Raw genomic sequence first — 26,995 nt, forward strand, 5'->3', positions numbered from 1 at the left:
TTCCGAAAGGGGCGAAAGTGGTCTGTGCAACCCAAGAGGGGGCTTTAGGGGTTGCTTATATAGAATTTGGGAATTTTGAGATTTGGAATAGATGCCGATGAGGTTGGTGAGGAGAACTCCCTTAGTTACAGGTTTCCTATTGGCATCTGTGTCCGTATGAGCCCTATTCGTGTTAGTAGTTAGATAGTAGTTAGATAACTCGCTGGCTGGTCCAATGATACGCAATTACATAAACATCTGCTCAGATGACGGTGCAAAATCATTTAAGTGTTTTAGATGATTTTAAAAGACGGACCTGCGTATAAAGTTTACATCTCATAAACACCACCCGGGGTGCAGAGATATGACTCCAAATTCTTTAAGCCAGCTGTGCATCTGAGATGCTATCTCTTCAAAACGTTCAGCCCAAGACGATAAACACTAAAAACAACTAATTCTGAGCCTGCAATATGATATCATCTCGTGACGGTAGATGACAACAAGGAAGAAGTCTCTCCAGCTAAGCCAATAGGCATTGGACAGCTGTACTGAAACACTAACAAACACGACATCAATGGGTTACGGTATGCCTTGATTGCCTGCCTTCACGGTTGAAGACTTGCTCCGATGCATTAACTGCGGGTGCTTTGTAGGCATACCTTTTTCAAACAGAATAAATATATATGTGTCATGCTATTTCCGTTCCATTACATGAGTACATAGATATAATTATATTTTGCTTTTAGTCGGTACTAGTCGGTACTATACTGATGTTATTGAGATCGCTCGATATAGGCAATCAGCACGGAGCGCAGGGGCGGATCGTTTCAAATATTGAAATAAATATCTAAGTTGCTTCAACGTGTATCAAGATGTTTTTACACATCGAAAAACATACTCTTGCATTTTAGAAAAGAATATTCGCGGAACAGATATGATCGAACTAAACAGTCAAATTTTCGAATATAATATATTTTGTTATAATTTCCATGGGGACATTTGGTATGTTATTCTTTATTTGTTTCGATCATTTATTTCATAAAAGTAACATAAAGTCCCAATGTCACTCTAGAATGAGTGAGTGAGATTAGTTTAATGCTGCTTTGGTTGGTATTGGGTCCACTGCATGGGGCTTTAACACCCCAGTGATTCCCTGGAGTACAGACCAAGATCTGGGATTCGAACTCAGGATCGATGAATCTTGACCCAGCTAAAGGAAACAATAGTGGACCACTGGGCCACGCACACAGTAACATTGTGGATGGTTTCTGTATAGGATAGTTCCCTTTCTGATGAACTTTTTTGGCACTACAGTCTTTATGTAATATTTCCTTTAAAAGAAGAAAACTTTGCCTGGTGCTTTTACTCTCTCATTATTGTGTGAACAAGTAATCAAATAAACTTGATAGATATCATATTTATACATAATTCTATAACCATCACCCCATTACTTATTTTTCACAACACATTTATTTTCAAGACATGCAACCCTCGTGTGAACTGCATGTTTCCCCGTGTGATATAGATGTTATCCTCGTGTGAACTGCATGTTTCCCCGTGTGATATAGATGTTATCCTCGTGTGAACTGCATGTTTCCCCGTGTGATATAGATGTTATCCTCGTGTGAACTGCATGTTTCCCCGTGTGATATAGATGTTATCCTCGTGTGAACTGCATGTTTCCCCGTGTGATATAGATGTTATCCTCGTGTGAACTGCATGTTTCCCCGTGTGATATAGATGTTATCCTCGTGTGAACTGCATGTTTCCCCGTGTGATATAGAAGGTTTCCTCGTGTAAACTGCATGTTTACCCGTGTGATTTAGATGTTATCCTCGTGTGAACTGCATGTTTCCCCGTTTGATAAAGATGTTATCCTCGTATGAACTGCATGTTTACACGTGTGATAAAGATGTTATCCTTGTATGAACTGCATGTGTACCCGTGTGATAAAGATGTTATCCTTGTATGAACTGCATGTTTACACGTTTGATAAAGATGTTATCTTCGCGTGAACTGCATGTTTCCCCGTGTGATTTAGATGTTATCCTCGTGTGAACTGCATGTGCCCTCTTGTGATATAGATCTTATCCTCGTGTGAAATGCATGTTTCCTCGTGTGACATAGAGTGAGTGAGTGAGTTTGGTTTTACGCCGCTTAATATTACAACAACACCAGAAATGGGCGTCACATATTGTACCTTGGCATTCGGCGTTTCGAGCGAACGCTTTGACGCCGATCTGGTCCATAGGCCCAAATAATGAATAGTTGACGAACGATAGTTTAATTGGCAGGTGTTCTTGTTACCTTCTAAGTGAGGCAGGGTTATAATTATACAGTGAATCAACTTGTACCCAAGTTACAGGAACAAAAAACAAACCACACAATTTCTCAATTTGCATTCCTCCAGTCAGTCTGTGTCAGATCCAGGTAGCATACATATCTTCAAGTCCGCCATGCATCTTCGTCTGAGATTTACGAGATGTGAGCAGCCATGTGTAACCACATGTTTTAACTAAATCTCCCATTGATATGGGTTATATACTGCTTAAACATAGATTGAATAAAGATATATAATAACAGATAGTGGTTATAACGACAGGAACCTGTCGCCTTGGTAAATATGAGTTATCTTTAAACTTTAAACTTTCTTAACTAAAGAATAAAATGTTCTCAATTTTTTGTTTATTACTTACTGGCCTTCCGATACTGGTTTGTGAGACTGGGACGATCTGAAAAACAAAAACAAAAACAGAAGATGGAGCTCTCCTATTGCTGCCATTTAGCTCTCCTATTGCTGCTATGACTCTCTCCTATTGCTGCCACGACGCTCTCCTATTGCTGCTATGACTCTCTCCTATTGCTGCCACGACGCTCTCCTATTGCTGCTATGACTCTCTCCTATTGCTGCCACGACGCTCTCCTATTGCTGCCATGTGGCTCACCTATTGCTGCCATGACGCTCTCCTATTGCTGCTATGACTCTCTACTACTTTTGCAATGCAGCTATCATACTGCTTCCATGTAGCTCTCCTATTGCTGCCATGACGCTCTCCCATTGCTGCCATTTAGCTCTCCTATTGCTGCCATGACGCTCTCCTATTGCTGCCACGACGCTCTCCTATTGCTGCCATGACGCTCTCCTATTGCTGCCATGACGCTCTCCTATTGCTGCCATGACGCTCTCCCATTGCTGCCATTTAGCTCTCCTATTGCTACCATTTAGTTCTCCTGTTGATGCCATGTAGCTGTCTTAGTGATGCCACGTAGCTCTCCTATTGCTGCCACGACGCTCTCCTATTGCTGCCATGACGCTCTCCTATTGCTGCCACGATGCTCTCCTTTTGCTGCTATGACTCTCTACTACTTTTGCAATGCAGCTATCATACTGCTTCCATGTAGCTCTCCTGTTGCTGCCATGACGCTCTCCTATTGCTGCCATGACGCTCTCCCATTGCTGCCATTTAGCTCTCCTATTGCTACCATTTAGTTCTCCTGTTGATGCCATGTAGCTGTCTTAGTGATGCCACGTAGCTCTCCTATTGCTGCTATGACGCTCTCCTATTGCTGCCATGACGCCATGCCATGTGGCTCTCCTATTGCTTCTAAATAGGAGAGCTACGTGGCAGCAATAGGACAGCGTCATGGCAGCAGCAAGATGTCTGTACAATAATCAAAACATGCAGGAGATGTGCGTCTGTCTCACAGTGACTGTCTGTACAATAATCAACACAGGCAGGAGATGTGCGTCTGTCTCACAATGACTGTCTGTACAATAATCAACACATGCAGGAGATGTGCGTCTGTCTCACAATGACTGTCTGTACAATAATCAACACAGGCAGGAGATGTGCGTCTGTCTCACAATGACTGTCTGTACAATAATTAACACATGCAGGAGATGTGCGTCTGTCTCACAATGACTGTCTGTACAATAATCAACACATGCAGGAGATGTGCGTCTGTCTCACAATGACTGTCTGTACAATAATCAACACATGCAGGAGATGTGCGTCTGTCTCACAATGACTGTCTGTACAATAATCAACACAGGCAGGAGATGTGCGTCTGTCTCACAGTGCCTGTCTGTACAATAATCAACACAGGCAGGAGATGTGCGTCTGTCTCACAATGACTGTCTGTACAATAATTAACATATGCAGGAGATGTGCGTCTGTCTCACAATGACTGTCTGTACAATAATCAACACAGGCAGGAGATGTGCGTCTGTCTCACATTGACTGTCTGTACAATAATCAACATGTTAATGATATTATTCTAATGGAACCTGCGTCTCTGTTGAAACTGGGTATAGTCTGACTGTTCCTTACTTCCACTATTAACATAATTGCCACCGTCGCCGATTTCATTAGCATTGTTGTGTATATTATTTACTGTCAATATTAATCAATAACCTGGGACAATATATTTCACTTCACTTCGCTCCCAAACCCCACACCGCTTTGTCACATGCAATTGGCCCAAGTTTAAGATAATAGAAAAGTACCTTTGTGAAAGGCCATGTCGATTCAGAACCATCAGTGATATGTACTCAGCGTCCCTAAAAGCTGTTTTAATTAAAATTTCTCTAAATGCTTGCAACCTTTCATCATTTTAAAATAATTCAACTTTTTGAAGTGGTTTGAGAGGGGATTGTGTGTTGATGCGGTTACTGTTCAATTTTCAACAAGACGTATCACACGATATCCTCTTTCCACGAGGGAACGCAGTGAAGGTGCTGGTATTCCTGTGACACTCCCGACCAGGACAGTGTATACACTACGTAATTGTTGTACATAGGACTGGCATATAATACTACGCCATATTGCAGTCATTGTCATGTTGATTTTGTCAGTCGGAACATCCGGGGCCTATTCTCGGTATTTAGAGGGCTCTGTCCGACGCGGCTTATGAACGACACCCGCCGCACTGCACAGGTATATTTTACTTCTACTAATTACTTAACGGACATTTAAATATAACGAGACTTACCTTAAAATGTATTCTATTTTAACCCTCAGTCGACTTTCATTCAATAAGATTTAGTTATAACTGTGTGTAATAGTACTTCTGTGTTTCCGCACGTGTGTGTGTGCGCGCGCGCGTGTGTGTGTATGTGTGTGTTGGTTTGTGTGTTTGCGTGCGTGCGAGGGTGTGTGTGTGTTTGTCTATGTGTTTTGCTGTAATAGTGTGTGTGTGTGTGTGTGTGTGTGTGTGTGTGTAATAGTGTGTCTTTCTGGATGTCTATGTGTTTGAGTGTAATAGTGTGTCTGTATATATCTCTGTGTGTCTGTGTGTTTGTGTGTAATAGTGTGTCTGTATATATCTCTGTGTGTCTGTGTGTTTTTGTCTAATAGTGTGTCTGTGTGTCTGTGCGTTTGTGTGTAATAGTGTGTCTGTATGTCTCTCTGTGACTATGTGTTTGAGTGTATAAGTCTGTTGGTATGCCTCTCTGTGTCTATGTGCTTGAGTGTAATAGTGTGTCTGTATGTCTCTCTGTGTCTATGTGTTTGAGTGTATAAGTCTGTCTGTATGCCTCTCTGTGTCTATGTGTTTGAATGTAATAGTGTGTCTGTATGCCTCTCTGTGTCTATGTGCTTGAGTGTAATAGTGTGTCTGTATGTCTCTCTGTGTCTATGTGTTTGAGTGTAATAGTGTGTCTGTATGCATCTCTGTGTCTATGTGTTTGATTGTATAAGTCTGTTTGTATGCCTCTCTGTGTCTATGTGTTTGATTGTATAAGTCTGTTTGTATGTCTCTCTGTGTCTATGTGTTTGAGTGTAATAGTGTGTCTGTATGTCTCTCTGTGTCTATGTGTTTGAGTGTAATAGTGTGTCTGTATGCATCTCTGTGTCTATGTGTTTGAGTGTATACGTCTGTCTGTATGCCTCTCTGTGTCTATGTGTTTGAATGTAATAGTGTGTCTGTATGCCTCTCTGTGTCTATGTGCTTGAGTGTAATAGTGTGTCTGTATGTCTCTCTGTGTCTATGTGTTTGAGTGTAATAGTGTGTCTGTATGTCTCTCTGTGTCTATGTGTTTGTGTGTAATAGTGTGTCTGTATGTCTCTCTGTGTCTATGTGTTTGAGTGTAATAGTGTGTCTGTATGCATCTCTGTGTCTATATGTTTGAGTGTAATAGTGTGTCTGTATGCCTCTTTGTGTCTATGTGTTTGAGTGTAATAGTGTGTCTGTATGTCTCTCTGTGTCTATGTGTTTGAGTGTAATAGTGTGTCTGTATGCATCTCTGTGTATATGTGTTTGATTGTATAAGTCTGTTTGTATGCCTCTCTATGTGTCTGTGTGTTTGAGTGTAATAGTGTGTCTGTATGTCTCTCTGTGTCTATGTGTTTGAGTGTAATAGTGTGTCTGTATGCCTCTCTGTGTCTGTGTGTTTGTGTGTAATCATGTGCCTGTATGCCTGTCTATTCACGTACTTGACAATTTTATTACGATTAAGTTTGAACATGAAATAATGCTGCATGATTAAGTGAATATCGTTATGTTACTGACAGAATTAATTGATAAGTAGGCATGTTGGCTTTAACTCGATTTGAAAATCATTTCAATTTCAATTTATTTCACTGTTAAAAAATGCACATGGCTTCCTGGTATACAATTGATAAAATGTCCAAACTCAATAAAAAAAATAATGAAGTAATTGGTTTTCGTTAAATAAATTACTGTCACAGATTCTTACGTAGGACGTTATAAAATATAGAATGGTTCCTGTGGTGTGATTACAATGACGCAAGCTATTACGCAATTGAAATAAACTTCCGAATGTGACGCCGATGTTAATTTATTGGCTCTATATATAAAACACGTGCACCAAGTACAATTGATCAGAAGTAGAGGCGTTTAACAGGAAAGAGAGATACCATAAAACATTTCTATCACATAACATAATAAGTACAATTCCCGTAACGGAGGCCCGCACAGATCAGAGGATGGATGGTGAACGACGTCAGTTATGACGCAAATTGTTCTTCCTTTTTAATGACGGATTGACTCTGTATTTTCTGGTTCATTGAAGTATGAATCGAAAAACCGATGTGAAAAATGTATGAATCTGCGTACGAAAACATGTCAGCAGAAAGGAAATTTCCTCGACGCTTATTGGTATTCCCCGACAGTCAGTAGTCGAAAGTAGTCCGCTCAGGTGGGCGTGGCATTTTGTCGACATTCATTGGGAATGCAGTAACACGTAGCCGATTCAGCTAATCAGCATACAGAAATACCAAGAACAGAATAAACATTTAAATATTCAACAATATGCATTATGCTCGTGCTTGCTCTTGAGCCTGTTCGACATTGTTTATAAGAGACAGGTTGATGTGGTTGTGTTCTCTTGGTAGCAGGACAATTGTTGTACCCCAAGGGGACTCATACTCCAACTAAACACTCATAGTGGATCAGCCGTCAAAGGCGCCGCAATTCGTTGTGCGGAGTTGCGTCCCTTTGGCGTGTCAGAACCCGATGATCTAGGGTTCCTGGTTCGCCCTTACTATGTTGTTTTAATATTGAGTTTTACTCAAGTGGTAGCACCTAAGACCTGAATCACTTCGGGATTTACTCCCACATCCAGCTGATGTAACAAATTAACTCAAGTAACCTTAAGTAACCTCACTCACCGCTAACGTTAAATAGTTTCAGAATGTTGACTGGTAATGTTATCAGACTGGGTTAGCGTACATTAATATATTATCATAGAACCGGTCCAACAGCACCATGTTAGCACCATGTCTTAGACCGTCATCAATTCAGTCTCATACACTATGCTGACACGCTGTGCTATAACTGAAATCCTTTATAAAGCGGCGTTAAAACAAACCCACTCACTCATTCTAGCGGGAACGCAACAATGAAAGCCGCGACTGTAGGCCCAGGGCTGTTGGGTGGGCTGTCATCACGTCATCACGTCAGTGAGGCCACACCTTACCTTTACTTCTGTAAACAGATAAACCTCTGACAGGGCTGGTGCTGCATTGTTGAAGAATATGTTAAATACAGTAAATGTTCACATATTAAGAATACATAAAACAGAGTCAGTGAATTACATGTTATACCCGTCGTTAAAACTGTGAAGTTGCTCGTTTTTTTGTTTCCAACGAAAAAAAATTCTTTTCATTGTGGAGAATTTGCTAAGTGAAATAGAACAGATTATGCCTCAATGTTTCGTTTTAAAGACTGGCGGTTGTGAGAAAATAGCAAGGTGTTCTAATAATGGCTGTTGGATGGAGCAAGTGAGCTCCGGGTTGTCATCACGTCATCATGTCAGTGAGGCCACACCTTACCTTTACTGCTGTAAACAGATTATCCTCTGACAGGGCCGGTGCTGCATTTATTTGTGTTTACTATATGGATGAAGACTGACCGGGAATATTCACCTGCTCCTTGAGTGGGTACATTCACCGGGTACATACACCGGGTACATTCACCGGGTACATACACCTGCTCCTTGAGCGGGTACATTCACCGGGTACATACACCTGCTCCTTGAGCGGGTACATTCACCGGGTACATTCACCGGGTACATACACCTGCCCCTTGAGTGGGTACATTCACCGGGTACATACACCGGGTACATTCACCGGGTACATTCACCGGGTACCTACACCTGCTCCTTGAGGGGGTACATCGACCGGGTACAGTTGACCGGGTACACCGGGTAATTATACAGTAAAACGAAGTGTTCAGATATAGAAAACTTAAAATGTATTATGTGGCGAATGGAAATATTATTTTAATATATTAATTATATCACGGAGTTTGAAAGAAGAACTCGTGTTTACAATTCAATAACCAATGCGTTTGTAATGTTAATAAAAGTCTTGGTACCGTCACGTGGACGCATTGATCATTGTATGCTCAAATAGATTTCAGAAATTAGCAAATAAATGTCTATTTTAATATATACAGAAACCGAAAATGAAAATAATTCATTTAGTTGGCTATGATCGCAAAGATTGTAGATATACTGTTATTGTACCCCGTAGTGCTGTCTAAAATCACGTGACCAATACCACACAACTCTGGTATTTTGGTCTGAAAATGAAAAAAGAATAACAATCCTAATTATTTATTTAAAATCGTTAGTAATGTGTTCGCGCTCTCCGCGTGTGTGAGTACCTGTAGAATGTGGGCGGTATGGAGGTGGCCATATTGCATGAAACACTCAGCGTGAACTATAAACTATACTATAAACAGGGACAAGCGACTGTCAATATGCAGATACATTTATTCCAAGACGTGAATAATTCCTGTGGCTGGCTACTACGTGCGCCAATAAAACAGCGGTGTTTAAGGACACGTGATCGTGTTAAGTATTCATGACCTAAGGTCAAGAGCCAAAATCTCGAGGGAATTAAGAATATGTTAAATACAGTAAATGTTCACATATTAAGAATACATAAAACAGAGTCAGTGAATTACATGTTATACCCGTCGTTAAATCTGTGAAGTTGTTCGGTTTTTTATTCCCCACGAAAAAAAAATCTTTTCATTGTGGAGAATTTGCTAAGGTGACAAAGAACAGATTATGGCTCAACGTTCCGTTTTAAAGGCTGACGGTTGTGAGAAAAAAGCAAGGTGTTCTAATAATATTGTACCTCAAGGGTATAGGTGTAAATGTGCGAACGCTGACACACGTGACATCGTCAGTGTTCACCGTGAAAACAAAAACATATTGGTGTATGTAAATGTTTACTTGAATAAACATGATTCGCGGAGAAAACACGGGTTGATATATTCACACGCGTTGAGCAATTGCTAACCGGACCCGGGTTCGGAGAACGGGTTTCATACGTCATTGGATTTCTTGGATTCTAACTCCGGAAAACCTCGGCAATATCCGCCACGCGGGTCCGGGATGACCTGGAAGCGACAAACAGCTTGACGGGAGACAGCGCTCAGTTCACGGACTATTTGTTCGCGGCTTGAGACAACTTGACTGTGTGATGCGTCATTGTGTCTATAGGTGGTTAACGGGATAAGGAATTGTTTTGCTTTTGCTTACAGGTAAAATCCCAGGTACTTCGGAGATGAAGGACCACAGGTACATGCTACTAGACCCGATGCCTGTGTTGTGGATGTGTTTGAGTTTTCTTTTCCTTCAAGGTAAGCAGAAATGAGATATTATATCTGGTTTTATCCCTGCTGTCCGCATGACAGCCGGTCGTGTGTTTCAGCGGCAAGTGGGAATTAGTACCTGTCGCGTGAACTCTGGGTTTCTACTTCTGTATGCATGGGGAGGGACAGCGTTAGTAACACAATGGCATAAACATGACATAAACATGACATAAACATGACATAAACGCGACAATTCCTTCAAACTTTAAATCACTTTCTTAAGAACAAGAAAACAAACATTCGCTCACGATGGATAAACATTGTCAATTTTTTAACGTTATTTGTATTTTGAGGGTCGTTTTACAATAAATAAGAGTGCACCATAGCACGATGTACGCTTCATAATTAAAGAAATAGCTGTTAGAATTAATTGTTCAAATGTTTCGAACTATATTGTTGCTATTACATATTACTTATAATTTGGCCTCTTGAGCTTTTCGTACGACTTGACATGCAGAAAAAAACACATCAACCTTATTTGACACATTTTGTCCCATCGGTCTATGCAGTATACATGTGTGTGACTTCTGCTCGTTTCATATATCAATTTCTCTCGTGATATATTTTGTTGATGACATATATTTCCAACTAGAAGAACAGATATATCACACGAGAATATATATATATATGTGTGTGTGTGTGTATGTGTGTGTGTGTATGTGTGTGTGTGTGTGTGTGTGTGTGTGTGTGTGTGTGTGTGTGTGTGTGTGTGTGTGTGTGTGTGTGTGTGTGTGTGTGTGTGTGTGTGTGTGTGTGTGTGTGTGTGTGTGTGTTTGTGTGTGTGTGTGTGTGTGTGATATTTGTTTTCGTATAATATGTATATGTTCCTCGTATCATATATGTCACCCACGTGATTGAACGATATTTAATATCAAAGGAGGCGACTTGAATAGGACACGGGGAGAATACATGTGACATATATATTCTTCTCAGGACAAATGCATGTTTTCCCGTGTGATGTAGGTGTTTTCCGCATGTAAAATTCATGTTTCCCCGTGTGATATTGGTGTTATCCTCGTGAGAAATGCAGGTTTCCCGGTGTGATATAGAAGTAATCGTCATGAGAAATGCATGTTTCCCTGTGTGATATTGATGTTATCCTCACATGAAATGCATGTTTCCCCGTGTCATATAGATGTTATCCTTGTGTGAAATGCATGTTTCAGGTGTGATATAGATGTCATTCTCGTGTGAAATGCATGTTTCTCCGTGTGATGTGGAAGTTACCCTCGTGTGAAATGCATGTTTCCCCGTGTGATTTAAAAGTTATCCTCATGGGTCCCCGTGTGATACAGATGTTATCCTCGTGTGATATTGATGTTATCCTCGTGTGATATAGATGTTATCGTTATGTGAAATGCATGTTTGAGGTGTGATATAGATGTCATTCTCGTGTGAAATGTATGTTTCCTCGTGTGATATAGATGTTATCCCCGTGTGATATAGTTGTTATCCTCATGTGAAATGCATGACTTTCCGTGTGACATAGATGTTTCCCCAGATGTGATATACGTGTTATTCCTTTACTCCACAGGCACGAGCGGCATAAACCTCGGCACTACCCAGAGGTTTGACGGGCTCTACAACAACTTGGGCAACCCCACAGACGGCGGAAGCAGTAAGTACAGGAACCTTTCTCACCAAGATTCCCCCTCCCAGTTATAGATTTAGAAGCAATAATAAAAGTAGAATTGTCATGACAACCTGATATTATGTTTCTTCAAACAAGCCATCAAACCTTCCCCCGCCCCTCCCCATAAACGCTTCCCCCACTCGAATTGTCTTCAGTTTCATCATTTCTTTAAGATGTGCAACGAATAACTTAAGTTACTCTACCATAACATCACACCCATATCATTTAATATCCCGTTAATTTTTTAACATTTCGCCAACTACATGTCAGACAGGAGTCAAATACGACGAATAGCATTTCCCTTAGATAAACAATTATACGAGACGTATGTAAGTGGAACGAGCGTTGAAAGAGGCCCGAACACGGAAGTCAGTTGAGGGGAAGTCCCCTATTTCTCCTCGGCTGTTAGTGGGGGAAAAACATCCCTTGTGTTCCAACCCGTGATTTAGTGCAGTTATGTCGCGACATATGTATCCGGTATGGGGTCGGTGTACATCTATTTGTCAGATAAGTTCCTTCCAACAGTATAAAACACCGCCGTAAAACACCCGCTCATGTTGTAATTAAACCAAATATCTGATTACGCAGTTTGCCAACCGCTGGGCGGCACAGACGCCTTAAAAGCCTGGCAGAGTTATCGTCCTTGAAAAGATCATACCTGTCACTCCTAAAACGACAAACAGGTGTTGTCGCTACCAACACTTCCGCATCGTTGTTGCCGTTTATGGATAGGGTGCACCGAGTTTTTTTCATCTCTAATCCACGCCATGTGTTCCAAATGCACAAGTTACATTAACTGATAGCGCTTATTTGCTTCCATATTCAAGATCGGTTCCTCGGTTGTCCGTAGGGAAATGCATTTAACTGAGAGCAAACACCAGTGGCAAGAAACGTCTTACAAGATTACAGGGATTAGGATATCAACAAGATGACTATGTGAATGGAATAAATTCACAAGTTGACATCGACAGCGGAATCTAAATTGAACTTTTTTGCCACATCCTATTCAATGTCTCACAGCAGTGTTAATCGAAATTGTTTTTAATTTATGGTTTAAGTTTTTTCAACAAATAAATATTTTTTTAAGTTTTACAGTTTATGTGACAAGATTATATTTGTTACGGATAGTTAAATGAGACGAATATGTCCATAATGTTGATATCTCATGTAAGAAATAAACGACTCGTGGTCGTTGTTTATCGCACAAGAAAACATTATAGGGAGAGTTAACCCCTGGGGCTGCGCTCCATTATCGTACGATAAAAAACGACCACGTGTTGTTTATTTCTTACATCAGATATCAACATTACGCACAGCCTCTTTAATGATGTTGATAAAATGTACAAGCTTTAAAAATATTTATCCGTTTGTCAATAATCATGTCTCCCTCAATAGACTCCGACCTCAGCAATGTCGGACAATTCCATTTCATACACAGGTTGGTGTTTCCCGCATATTTTCACAATCCTCACGTCGCTTACCTGTACCTTCTCCCACTGCCGATTGTCATATCTCTCCCGGTTTTGGATGCGGTCGTTCGGCCATAGCGTTTATCTGCGTTGTCCTGCTACATCTATGGGAAACAACTCACTAGACACCTCTCTAAAAGTTACCGTACATCAATATACGACATCATCAAGTTGCGAGAGCATGTTCGAATCTCCAGAAATGACGTCGTGATAGAACAATGTTTTATCGTGAAATAAACCACGCTTCGTTCTTCATTGTCCTTTGCGATTTAGCGCCTTGCTTTCTCATATATTACTATATACATGCGCGTGCTGTTTGGCAGAGCCTGTGCTATGATGACCTGATATTTGATATTTCTAATAGTTTTTGTCGCATATCGTAATGTTTTCTGTTTTATATCCGTATTCTAAAACAACAATAAAAATAAACGTGATTTATCACTATTTACGCTTGACTATGTAGTATTCTGTTGCTGTTGGTCTTTCCTGAAGAGTAAAATTATAATAAAACCAGTCAGGTCCTCTTCCACTCTTCTGTTTATGATAATTATGATGCGTGGAGTTAAAAGATGCACAAACGCGTCTATAAATGCGTTATTTTGTTTATTGTGTAACGCCACCCCCAGCAACCCAGCTTCGTGATGTCAACTTTCAAACAAAATCCAGGCCAACCAGGGATTGATAATATGAGCAACGCCCCACGCCGTTGGGGTACGATGACACACATGTAGCTAAGTGACCGAGCCTAACACCCGATCCATTAGTCGCCCTTACGACCAGCATCTCCAAGACCTACATGCATTCTCCAGTGTCCAACTGACTATGTATCTATGTATACACGTGATGTATATGGCGAAAACGACATAAGGATTTATAAAACGAGAAATGTATGTGGATTAACGCTACATTTTCTTTGTGTCGTGTAACTAATACCCACGAGAATCGCGTCACTTTGCAAAGCTTCTTTGTTTTGATTATCTGACCGCACACGAGTCATCAACGTTACTACTTAAAAAGATACACAAAAAACATGACACGCTCTGTATTTTATCACACACTGATGCCCCGGTTCTTCTAATCCACACAGTGTCTACCGGCGATCTTCATCGCCTATGTCACGGACTTATATTTTTCAAACCTGACTGACGTAATATACAACATTTTCTCCTGATTTAAATCCCAAATGTATAATTCCGAATAGCTAAGTCGACATTTTTTCTGAGTGAGTGAGTCAATGGATGTAGTAGAGGATGATAATTTAACGGGACCATCAGTGCCTGGAACCTGCTCGGGGGAGTCAAGATTTGTAGATAAACATCAGAGGTACACAATCATTAGAGTCATTCGTGCTGACGTAACCGAATGTGAGAATAGAAGCTGATATTAGCATCATCTTATCACACGGACTGCGTAATCTTTTTATAAGCTCTGAACAGCTTGTCGTATTGAAAGACCACTATAGTGCAACGTGCCCTAGGTTATTGCCCGGGTTTATTGCCCATAAGCTTCATGAAAGTACCGAGATAGTCTACTTACCGTTTAGGAGACCCTTCAGCAGGGTAACGCAAACCCCTGACTTAATTATCTCGGGTTCGGTGGATGCATCACCATAAAGTACAAGAGAAAGGTATCATCGGCTGTTTAACTGATGTCGGTGTCTGCTCCAAGGATGACTATTGCGTCATTAAAGTTTTTTACAAATATAAATCTACTCAAAGTAGTATCGGAGATGATGAGACGTAGCTATGTCTGCGGAAATATCAACTATGTCTGACACATCTCACCTATAGCTTGATCGATTCATTGATTGAGTATCGCAAAACCTCTTACTGTGTGCAGTAAAGCTCTCGCTTGATCGTTTGATCACATTCCTTGTATGTAGAGATATGAGAGGTTTGATCACATTCCTTGTATGTAGAGATATGAGAGGTTTGATCACATTCCTTGTATGTTGAGATATGAGAGGTTTGATCACATTCCTTGTATGTAGAGATATGAGAGGTTTGATCACATTCCTTGTATGAAGAGAAATGAGAGGTTTGATCACCTTCCTTGTATGTAGAGATATGAGAGGTTTGATCACATTCCTTGTATGTAGAGATATGCAAAGTTTGATCACATTCCTAGGTATGTAGAGATATGAGAGGTTTGATCACATTCCTAGGTATGTAGAGAAATGAGAGGTTTGATCACCTTTCCTATATGTAGAGATATGAGAGCTTTGATCATATTCCTAGGTATGTAGAGATATGAGAGGTTTGATCACATTCCTTGTATGAAGGGAAATGAGAGGTTTGATCACATTCCTAGGTTTGTAGAGATATGAGAGCTTTGATCACCTTCCTTGTATGTAGAGATATGAGAGGTTTGATCACCTTCCTTGTATGTAGAGATATGCAAAGTTTGATCACATTCCTAGGTATGTAGAGATATGAGAGGTTTGATCACTTTCCTTGTATGTAGAGATATGAGAGGTTTGATCACATTCCTAGGTATGTAGAGATATGAGAGGTTTGATCACATTCCTAGGTATGTCTAGTATGTATTTCAATGCACTTATCAGGTGGCACAGTGTTTTGAACAGTTTGTGGCCCTGAGAGAACGCAGTGTGAACAATGTGCCCGAGGGTCTTTCCCGGGTATAATGTGTGGAAAGTACTGAGATAGCCTACTAGTGTTAAAGAGACCCGACGGCAGTGGCAGCTTAAGCCCATCGCTTCATTATCGCAGGCTCGGTGAATGTAGGACTATAAAATGCGTTGAATATATATTCTAAACCACTTAACTAAACCGATAGCGCTATTTGCCGGGTTATAGATGGTAGGCTGTAGACAGTAGCGTGAAACAACAATAAAATCACTCACTCATTGTCTCACTATTTCCAGGTAACGCCCATTTCATTTACATTCACTCAGTGTCGGTTTGAGAAACAAAATGGCGATGCTGTCAGGCTCGCTCCGATGAGTCGGCACCCCTAGTACCGAGGGTAGATTTGTCTGTTTCGGAGTTTACTGCGTGCACACGTCGGTCTCTTCACCATCCCTGTATCTGTGATGTAATAGGTTGGAGTGACAAACATTAGTTCTTAGAATCAGGGACACTACATACTCTAAACGCATGTGCTACTCATATACAGTTTCGTAAAGTCGGTGTTTCGCAAAATGTTTCCCATATTGTCTTACACCAAAATTACACCGAGAACATTTCGAAATTGAACTCGGATCAGGAGACCAAGTGGGCCATTTAGTCAAAAATATTTTCATGCTTATGCATTTATCGAAAAACATGAAACTTACATACATACATATTCTCACATGGAAATGCTATGCTTTGGGACAGTCAGCTTTACATGCTATAAACCCTACTGTTGTTGATAGTAACACATGGCATCCATCTTTGCTTCAGACCAGCCTCTGGCCAGGAACATCACATCCAGCTATGGTGACTTCACCTATATGCCATCTGGCCAGGAGCGACCAAACCCTCGCTCCATCAGCAACGACCTGTTCAAGGGGGACTCCGCCATCGCTTCCTTCTACAACAGGACGGCGCTGTTTGCTTTCTTTGGTATGTGCATGATCTAAATCTGTACTGTTGTGTGATCACATTCCAGTGTGTGTGGTAGTTGTGTGATCACATTCCTCTTAGTGTGGTAGTTGTGTGATCACATTCCCGTGTGTGTGGTAGTTGTGTGATCACATTCCTGTGTGTGGTAGTTGTGTGATCACATTCCTGTGTGTGTGATAGTTGTGTGATCACATTCATGTGTGTGGTAGTCGTCTGATCACATTCCTATTTGTGTTGTAGTAGTTTGATCACATTCCTATGTGTGATAGTCGTGTAATCACATTCCTATGTGTGTGGTAGTAGTGTGATCACATTCCTATGTGTGATAGTCGTGTAATCACATTCCTATGTGTGTGGTAGTAGTGTGATCACATTCCTATGTGTGATTGTCGTGTGATCACATTCCTATGTGTGATAGTTGTGTGATCACATTCCTATGTGTGTGGCAGTTGTATGATCACTTTCCTGTGTGTCAGGTATGTCGAGGTCATGGTGAATTATAAGATAAGACAATTTGATGTGTAGGTATACTGTATGGACAGATTTCAATTATCGAATAAACTAACAACGTTACGGCGGGAGTATCTATGCTTTTTTATATGTACATGTGCGTGGGGATGTGGATGGGCAGTTCTGGGGGGGGGGGGGGGGGGGGGGGGGGGCTCTGACACTTGGGGACATTTTAACGACAGGCATCCATAACTCTGCGTCGTGTACTTTCAACACTGCGCGTGATCGCTGTCAATTTATGACAATCCTATATTGTCTGGAATCATGACAACTTAGAGTGAACATGGAAGCTGTCAATCAACGTGATTGATATGTTTTGTGATGAGACAGAATACAGGTGCCCTTGGTATATCTAATGATTATTAGGTGCGTTTGATAACATTTTGTCTCAATTTATAAATTAATAATTGTATATCGAACGCCGACCCACAGAAACCCGTTATTGGTCAGTAAATAAAACAAATATACCCCCTGTATGTAAGCAGATACATATAGGAGGTATATATATTTTTTTTAATGACCAATACCGAGTTGCCGTGCACTGACACTACAGTTTTGGGACAAGAAACTGTAAACCAAATGATTGAAAACAGACCTTGTTCCCCAAAACAAGTGTTTCGGTGTTTTTTAGGGATAGCTTTTATTGCCCGAAGTCAGTCGTGATACATTAACGTGTTGTGAGAGACGAATAGGTCGTCTCCTACTGGAAGATTCCGATAAATGGTACGACACATCGTATACGACACATTGTATACGACACATTGTATACGACACACTGTATACGACCCTGTATTTCCGGCTACCTTGTGTGGAACATATTCTGGGCGTAACTCACGCGGTTGAGTTTCAATCTCACTCACTCACTCTCCAGTTCTGTGAACACAGCAGTTAAAACAATACTGTCCCTTCTTCCCTACAGGTCAGCTAGTACAGAGAGAAATCTCTGACACCGATGACGTCTCTTGTCCGGTCGAGATCATTGAAATACCCGTTCCGCGCGGAGACCCAGACTTTGACCCCGAAAGCAAAGGAGATAAGTCTATGCCTTATGAGAGGATTGCCTATGCTAGGAGTTCAGGCCATTCGCCCAACAACCCTCGGAAACAGGTACGACACATTGCTCCGGCCAGGGCTCTCAACTCATTACATAAAAAAATATTTAATTCATTTTCATTCTCACATATGTGCATTTCATTCCGTGAAATCTAATGAACCGCCATTGTTACATGCAAGTATCCCTTTCCACACTGTTGTATACTCCCCAGGTACCTGAGAATGAAAAACTAATGTAGAGTTATCCATTGATCGGGGTTATAATAAATGTATCGTCATGAGCATTTACTTGGTGAAAGGTATTTGGTGCGTTATAAAAGGACTTCTGTTGTTATTATTATTATTATTATTATTATTATTATTATTATTATTATTATCATTATTATTATTATTATCTGACCGCCTCCGTGGTCTAGTGGTAGAGCGTCCGCCCGGAGAGCGGAAGGTCCAGGGTTCGATCCCGGGCCGCGTCATACAAAAAGACGTTAAAAGATTGTACTTGTTGTTACCCTGTCTGGCGCTCGGCATTAAGGGGCTAAAACAAGGACTGGTCGGCTAGGAGTCAGTATACTGTGTCTGAGTGGGGTATTCATGTTAAACTGCGGCATGGTATCTCAGTGGGCTAGCACTATAAATCGGCATCAGTCCGGACTAGTACAAGCAGACACACACACACATACACGTGCATGCACGTCGCTATATAAGTGCAATAATCTTGGACGCGACGTTAAACCCAATTTCACCTCACCTCACCTATTATTTCTGTAAAAGAATGGGAGTATGCGTCAAGCTTAGCGCTAAGATCGTTGTATACAATAAGTCCTCACCCCCTGCAGATCAACAAGGCGTCCAGCTATATCGACGGCAGCTTCGTGTACGGCAGTTCCGTGGTCCGCACGGGCTACCTGCGAGAACACAACTCAGGAAAGCTGGCTTGCGAGGACAACTGGGGACGCTACCCCAAACTAAACGACATCCGACTGCCCTTCAAGACGTTCCCCGACTACCAACAGAAGCTGGTCAACCCTGAGGAACTGTGGAGTAAGTGTTGATGACGGGGTCAGTACGGGCTTACAGTACTGTGTTGGGGTCAGTACGGGGTAACAGTACTGTGCTGGGATCAGTACGGGGTAACAGTACTGTGCTGGGGTCAGTACGGGTTACAGTCCTGTGTTTGGGTCAGTACGGTGTTACAGTACTGTGTTGGGGTCAGTACGGGGTAACAGTACTGTGTTGAGGTCAGTACGGTGTTACAGTACTGTGTTGGGGTCAGTACGGGGTAACGATACTGTGTTGGGGTCAATACGGGGTTACAGTACTGTGTTGGGGTCAGTACGGGGTTACAGTTCTGTGCTGGGGTCAGTACGGTGTTACAGTCCTGTGTTTGGGTCAGTACGGGGTTACAGTCCTGTGCTGGGGTCAGTACGGGGTTACAGTCCTGTGCTGGGGTCAGTTCGGGGTTACAGTCCTGTGCTGGGGTCAGTACGGTGTTACAGTACTGTGTTGGGGTCAGTACGGGGGTAACAGTATTGTGTTGAGGTCAGTACGGTGTTACAGTACTGTGTTGGGGTCAGTTCGGGGTTACAGTCCTGTGCTGGGGTCGGTACGGTGTTACAGTACTGTGTTGGGGTCAGTACGGGGTAACGATACTGTGTTGGGGTCAGTACGGGGTTACAGTACTGTGTTGGGGTCAGTTCACGGGTGACAGTACTGTGCTGGGGTCAGGCACAAGGGATTATAGTACTGTGTGGAGATCAGGAACAGACGTTAGAAATACTACGCACTATTCCAACACAGTACTTTATGAAATACAGTCTTTGATCACACTTTTTTAAATTTATGGGGTTTTTTTCGAGAGTAATATTCACTGGGGTCTGAATTGAAAATGATTCTGGAATGTAATCCAGATTTCCTGATGCACAGCACAAAACACATGGTACCGCCACCTCAACTTGCATCGTTCTGTTTCCTTTTATCCAGGACTAGGAGACACCCATGTGTACGAAAATCCCGGAATTCTCTCCCTTGGCGTGCTGTTTTTCCGTTACCATAACTACCAAGCTGACTATATAAGGAAATACAACCCCAGCATGTCCCCAGACGATATCTTCGAGCGTTCCCGGAGATGGGTGATAGCTTCCCTTCAGGTAATCCAGGATCCTGATAACCCCACCTGCTTGGAATGAGGGTGCTACATTGCTGAGTCTCGAATACCCTCTAAATAGACACCAACATCCTGCGTTCCAATAGTTGTCAGCCTCTGTAATTCACGTCTTACAGTTCATGCTGTTGGTGACGTCAACTCGTTACATGACCATCCCGCGATGTCGCTCAGGCAGTTTACGAATGCAATTGTTGACAACGATGTTAACATCGCAATGATAAACGTCGTCTGACACAGACAACGCCGGTACATAGTTGTTATAGACATTTCAGTAAGTGTTCCATGTATTTCCAGAAAGTCATCATGTACGATTGGCTGCCGATGTTGCTGAACACGTCCGTCCCAGAATACACAGGTAAACGCTTTCATAACTTCCAGAATACACAGGTTATCACTTTCGTAAATTCCCAGACTCTGCAGGTTATATTTTCATAGACGTCTAAAATATGAGATAAGTTTTCATGAAACATCCACGGAACACCTACATTGCACTACGTAACATATAGAATATTAAGTAATGTTTTTAGTGAGTGAGTGAGTGAGTGAGTTTTTACGCCTCTTTGAACAGTATTCAAGTTCTATGTCAGTTTGTAAATTCAATTTGGGAGAAAAGCCCAAAATCATGTAGGGCTTTGATGTTTACCCACGAGCACGGGTATGGAGCTGACAAACCTTGAAACATAATCGGTCGAACCCACGATCACAGGTTCCTGACACGCCAAAGGGACGCAATTCCTTAGACGGCTGTTGCACACCTGTCCCCTTCACATGAGTTAAGAATATATTTGAGTTCGACTGTGATTACCTCATAGAGTATGATCATAGATTTCTGGCGGGCCCAAGGGACGCAACTCTGCCTGCCCCCCGTGCCCCTATTGTTTTCAATTAACGGCTGGGTCACATTTATAAAAATAATAATTCTGTTTTAGCATGTATGCATGTATTGTGTACTACATGTGCATGTTCATCCAGGTTACCGACCAGCAGTGCAGAGCAAGGTGACTGACCTCTTCGATGCCACCGCCATCAAATACATCGACACTTTGATTCCATCGGGGATCCATCAGCGGTGAGCTTACTCTCTACCTTACCTACCCACTCAATACACAAACTTCTCCCATATACTTACAAGGGTGGGTACATGCTTTACCTCTACATTCTGTACTTGAGAAATATAATTTGCTCCACCCCCATGTGTAGTGTAATAATTTATAGCTTTGCCCAGAACTATTACAGTTAAAGCACGAGGATGTTCTCACGAGGATTCTCACGAGGATTGCTACAACCTTAGACCACGCCTTCCTACATCACATACTCCTGTACAAACGATTAAAGACGTCTGTTTGTGCATTTTGATCTTTCAGAACGGACAATTGCCAGCTCTTGGAGACGCATCGACTGTGCAACACATACTGGAACGCTAAGGTAGGACTTGTCCACAGATGGGCCAACTACACTGAGAGAAAGTATACACTTTAAAATTGGTTTTGAACAAAAATTACAAACGTTATCAAAACGTCGCAAGGCTGAAAACACTGCGAACTTAAGGTCCAAAACACAGCTGTGATACCCGTATCAAATACATCACCATCGAATAACCATTTCATGTTTGTTTCATTTTTAGCCAACATCAAATAGTGGTGTGTACTTTCTTTTACGCAGTTATTTAGTAAGTTGAAAGGAGGGAATATTATTAAAGAGTAAAAGACACAGTACTATACGATACCATATGTCTATATCGCGCTTTTCGCGCCCTTCAAGGCTGGGATGTTATGTCTTTATCGCGGTGTTCGCGCCGTTGAAGACTGGGATGTTATGTCTTTATCCGGTGTTCGCGCCGTTCAAGGATGGGATGTTATGTCTTTATCGCGTGTTCCCGCAGTTCAAGGCTGGGATGTTATGTCTTTATCGCGTGTTCCCGCAGTTCAAGGCTCGGATGTTATGTCTTTATCGCGTGTTCCCACAGTTCAAGGCTCGGATGTTATGTCTGTCCATATCGCGGTGTTCGTGTCGTTCAGTTATGTCTAACGGCTAAGTGCGCCTCTGTAATGCACTATATCGCTGTTTCAGGATGTATTGTTCAACAGTATGAACGGGGCTGAGGAGACGTTGCTAGGACTAGCTTCCCAGCAGGCAGAGGGAGAAGACCACATCATCGTCGAGGACCTCAGAAGTAGGTGGCGCAGTCGTCTCTAGCTAAATTCCTATGTCCTATATGTCAGATAATGACGACAGGAGAACAAACAGTGCCACAAGTTTACCATATGCACCACTATACGCGTATTTTTCTACATTATTACCTTCTGTGCATTTCTTTAAAAAAATGTGACCATTTGGCTGTTTTCGTGTACTATATAACAGGTAGTATATATCTGCTCCCACAGGCAAGTTCTACGGTCCTCTGTTCTACTCCCGTCACGACAGCGTGGTCCTCAACATCATGAAAGGTCGCGACTACGGCCTGCCCGACTACAACACCGCCCGAAGGGAGATGGGTCTGGACACTATCACCTCTTGGGAGGACATCAACCCATGGCTGAACGCCACAGAACCCGAGGTAATCCGTGTTCTCAGATAGTTATCCACCTTAGCAGGATGTCTGTTCAAAACAATAACACCTCACACCATCATACCAACCACGTCTCACTATGTTCTGGCGTACAGATGGCCCAGTCATCTAGCAGGCGCCGCAAGTAGCTGAGCAGAGTCGTGTCCCTTTGGTGTGCCAGAAACTTATGATCGTGGGTTCGAATCCAAGACTTGCCCTAATTAATTTTCTAGATCTGTCAGCACCACAACCCTACTCGATTGTATATCATAATGAAACGTCCAGAATCACTTCGGGTTCCCTTTCCCCATCAAGCAGCTGTGCCACGATACGATTGAAATATGGTTGAAAGTGGAGTAAACTCACTCACTCACTCACTCACTAAATCTTCCTGTTGCTGTCATGTAACTGGAATAATGCTCACTGTTTTGCGAAACAGTCAGTTCACAACTTGGTGAGGTGGGGTGAAATGGGGTTTAACGTCGCGTTCGAGATCATTGCACTTATATAGCGACGTGTGTGCATGTGTGTTTGTCTGCTTGTACTATTGCGAACTAATGCCGATTTTATAGTGCTTGCTAACTGCCGCAGTTTAACACAACAGGTAGTTTCTGCATGGTATCTCGTCCGGCTAGCCCTGTTTACTCGGCACAAGTCCGGACTAGTACAAGCTGCCTCACACACGTCGCTATGTAATTTCACTATCATGAACGCGACGTTTAACGCGATTTTACTTTACCTGCAGACCGTTGACCATTTCATTTTGTTTAATTGTCGTGTCGCGTCGTTGGTGTCTACTGTGAATATATTATGGATAATGCCACAGAAAACCCGGTTACACTAGCAAGGTATAACAATGCCTGTCGGGGTGCGCTCTGTCACCGTGTGTCACTGTGTGTTCACCTGTGTCATCATCTATAATGTTTTTGTTCACTTAGTGATTTGTGAGTGTCTACTTCCCTTTTTTCGTCGGGGGCAGTGGGGAAGCCTAGTGGTTATAGCGCTGGTTCGTCACGCCGAAGACCATATTCCGACCGATTCCCCATATGGATACAATGTTTGAACCCATTTTCCGGTGTCCCGCGCTGTGGAATTGTTAGAATATTGCTAAAGGCGGCGTAAAACAATACATTTTTTAGTCGCCATCTGCCTTTGGGATCCGTTTCACAAAGCGATCTTAGCGCTATCGTAAGTCTGAGTTAAAGTATAGAAGATACGCCGAGACCGCTTAGTGAAAGGCTCCTGTGTGCACCACGAGTATCACACGTTGTGATTTACCTATAGGTTATAGAGCGCATGCGTGTTATCCACAACGACAACCTTGATAACATCGACATCTACGTGGGCGGGATGATGGAGACGACGCCGCAGGGACCAGGGGAGCTGTTCTCCCTCATCATCATGGACCAGTTTCTGAGACTGCGAGATGGTGACAGGTTCTGGTTCGAGAACAGCAACAACGGGTGAGTGAGGGGGAATCACCTTATAACGTAAACATGGGGCGCCGCTTTGATAAAAAAAACGCAGAAAACAAAGAATTTTTAAATAGAACCATTACCATTTCCCTGTATTATTGCGGTCGCAGAGTGTGCAGTGAACGTAGTAACAGTAATGCACTTCACTGTTAACAGACCCGTGAAGATCCGGGGTAGCATAGCTCTTCAGGAACCCATACTTGCCGTTACAGACGACTATGCTTGTCGTAAAAGGCGTCTATGCTTGTCGTAATAGACGACTAACGGGATTGGTTGGTCAGACTCGCTGACTTGGTTGATGCATGTCATCGATCCCAATTTCGTGGATCGATACTCATGATATCAATCCCTGGACTGTCTGGTCCAGACTCGATTATTTACAGATCGCCGTCATATAGCTGGAATATTGTTGAGTGTGGCGTTAAACATTGTTAAGACAAACAACTGGTACCATGTGCATGAAACGGAATGTCCACCAGAATATACCTGCCCATTGCAGTTACCTTTCTGGGATGGTTTGAGAGAACAAATATCTCCATTCTTGAATTGTACATCTTTATTGCAGCATATTCTCCGACGACGAGGTCGCTGAGATCATGTCCATCACCATGTACGACATCATCGTCAACACCACGAACCTTATGGAGGACGACATCCAGCGAGACGTCTTCACCTTCTCACACAGTCAGTACACAAGCACTACCTGCAGACACTAACTGTAGAATTGTTTATGGACATTGTCGAAGTTCTGCTCAAAGAGATTAATATATGTGACCAACCATGAGATAAGGGACCTTATGGGTGAAAAATCACATTTTGACTTCTTACTCTATTTTAAAACTACAGTATCTTAGGAACACAAATACATTTGATAAGCATATTTATTACAGAGTGACATGGCATAAAACATTTGGATTCATTTTCTGCGAATTCCCATTTTCAGGCTTATTACACTTTATGTAATAATTGTTTTTAGATATAATGTCTGATCAATTGAAAGTAGACATGTATGCTGAAATGCTTTGAGTGAGTGAGTGAGTGAGTGATAATGTTTTTGTTACATTACGAACTAACGAGCCAAAAGTACGATATTTTGTCTACTGTACGCACACGTGGCGATTTTTACGGCGTTACGTTGACGTCAAACGTCTTTCTTTATGAGATCACAGCACAATTGTATCCTAGCACCCAGTTACTCCTGGCGGGTCACATATTTTAATTGTTACCATTCCAGATAAATGTTACAGCGACAGTTATGGTGAGATACGTGTAGCTGCGTGCAGGTCTGTAACTGAACATTGTGTTCCAGGTGACCCCTGCCCTCTGCCCTCACTGTTGAACTCCAGCATGCTCGACGCCTGTCCTGCGCACAAGGGCTACAACTTCTTTGCCGGAAGTGAAATACCTTACATCATCATCTGGATCTGTATAGGAGTTATACCACTAGGTAACGTCACATGATTCCTTATTTGGGCACATGCATAACTCGTCGGACTGGAATTAATTCCTGAACAATAGTATAAGAGTGTTTGCTTGTGATACGATCTGGTTATCATATGTCATGATAGTGTAAGTTTAAACATCGTCATACCATACATGTAGTTTCATCCTCGATTGTCAAGAGTATTTTAGCTATTATGAAAAATACCCTTGACCCCATTCGTTTTGAGCCCGATTCAAATTGCATGATGCTATAAATAGTCGTCCAATCAAATTGCTCTCACGAGCAACAGTCATTTTGTGCTAAGCTGCAGGTAGGAACAGTGATGGTGGTGACGTCACTGCCGAAACAAAGGCGAAATGAGGTTTAATGTCGCGACCAAGATTATTGCACTTATGTTGACTTCCAGACTAATGCCGATTATATAGTGCTAGCCTAGTGAGATACCATGCCGCAGTTTTAACATGGACACCCCACTCAGACACAGTATACTGACTCCGAGCCGACCAGTCCAGGTTTTAACCCCTTAATGCCTCAAGGCATGTTAACAACAAGTACTATCTTTTAACGTCTTTTGGTATGATGCGGCCGGGGATCGAACCCCGGACCTTCCGCTCTCTAGGGGGACGCTCTACCACTGGACCACGGAAGCGGTCTACAGTAATAGGATGACGCATGTTATGACATGAGAGCCAATCCTATATGCTGAGTGTGGTGTGGTATCCAGAGGGATCCTCCAACATTTGAAAATTGTATGTACAGTGAATGTTCTACTAAAAGTAATATATGAATCGCAAAATTCTGTTCTGACCCGTCTATCCCCGTGTCTGCAGCATGCATCCTGGTGGCCTATATCCTGGCCAAATGCAAGCGATGGCGTCACCAAAAGAGGGTCAAGGACGCTAAGGAGGAGAAGGAGAGGAAGAGGATTCTACGACGTACCCTTTCGTCCAGTGTGTCAGGTACGTCATGCAAACACGTCGTGTAGGACTGTTCAATATCAATACTTCAGTAAGACAATGCCTTTAC

General features: G+C 42.2%; 1 protein-coding gene across 2 annotated transcripts in view; it reads left to right on the forward strand.

Annotated features, from left to right (window-relative positions):
• The first annotated feature begins 4,840 nt into the window (after positions 1-4,840).
• LOC139465884 (dual oxidase 2-like) overlaps positions 4,841-26,995 on the forward strand; it is a 38,968-nt gene continuing 16,813 nt past the window's right edge. Inside the window, exons 1-16 of one of the 2 annotated variants that reach the window (XM_071247856.1) lie at positions 4,841-4,916; positions 9,997-10,095; positions 11,642-11,725; positions 16,614-16,775; positions 18,205-18,392; positions 19,175-19,379; positions 20,319-20,485; positions 20,797-20,857; positions 21,475-21,571; positions 21,867-21,927; positions 22,573-22,675; positions 22,887-23,059; positions 24,335-24,513; positions 25,091-25,209; positions 25,835-25,972; positions 26,800-26,928. In XM_071247856.1, coding sequence (XP_071103957.1) covers positions 10,020-10,095; positions 11,642-11,725; positions 16,614-16,775; positions 18,205-18,392; positions 19,175-19,379; positions 20,319-20,485; positions 20,797-20,857; positions 21,475-21,571; positions 21,867-21,927; positions 22,573-22,675; positions 22,887-23,059; positions 24,335-24,513; positions 25,091-25,209; positions 25,835-25,972; positions 26,800-26,928 — 1,942 coding nt within the window. In that variant the 5' untranslated portion in view covers positions 4,841-4,916; positions 9,997-10,019. Of the gene's footprint in view, positions 4,917-9,850; positions 10,096-11,641; positions 11,726-16,613; positions 16,776-18,204; positions 18,393-19,174; positions 19,380-20,318; positions 20,486-20,796; positions 20,858-21,474; positions 21,572-21,866; positions 21,928-22,572; positions 22,676-22,886; positions 23,060-24,334; positions 24,514-25,090; positions 25,210-25,834; positions 25,973-26,799; positions 26,929-26,995 lie in introns of those variants that run through there. The other variant, XM_071247857.1, reaches the window with a different exon arrangement.

Source organism: Haliotis cracherodii, unplaced genomic scaffold (genome assembly GCF_022045235.1).
Source record: "Haliotis cracherodii isolate W230 unplaced genomic scaffold, xgHalCrac1.p SCAF_18, whole genome shotgun sequence".
Taxonomy (NCBI): domain Eukaryota; kingdom Metazoa; phylum Mollusca; class Gastropoda; order Lepetellida; family Haliotidae; genus Haliotis; species Haliotis cracherodii.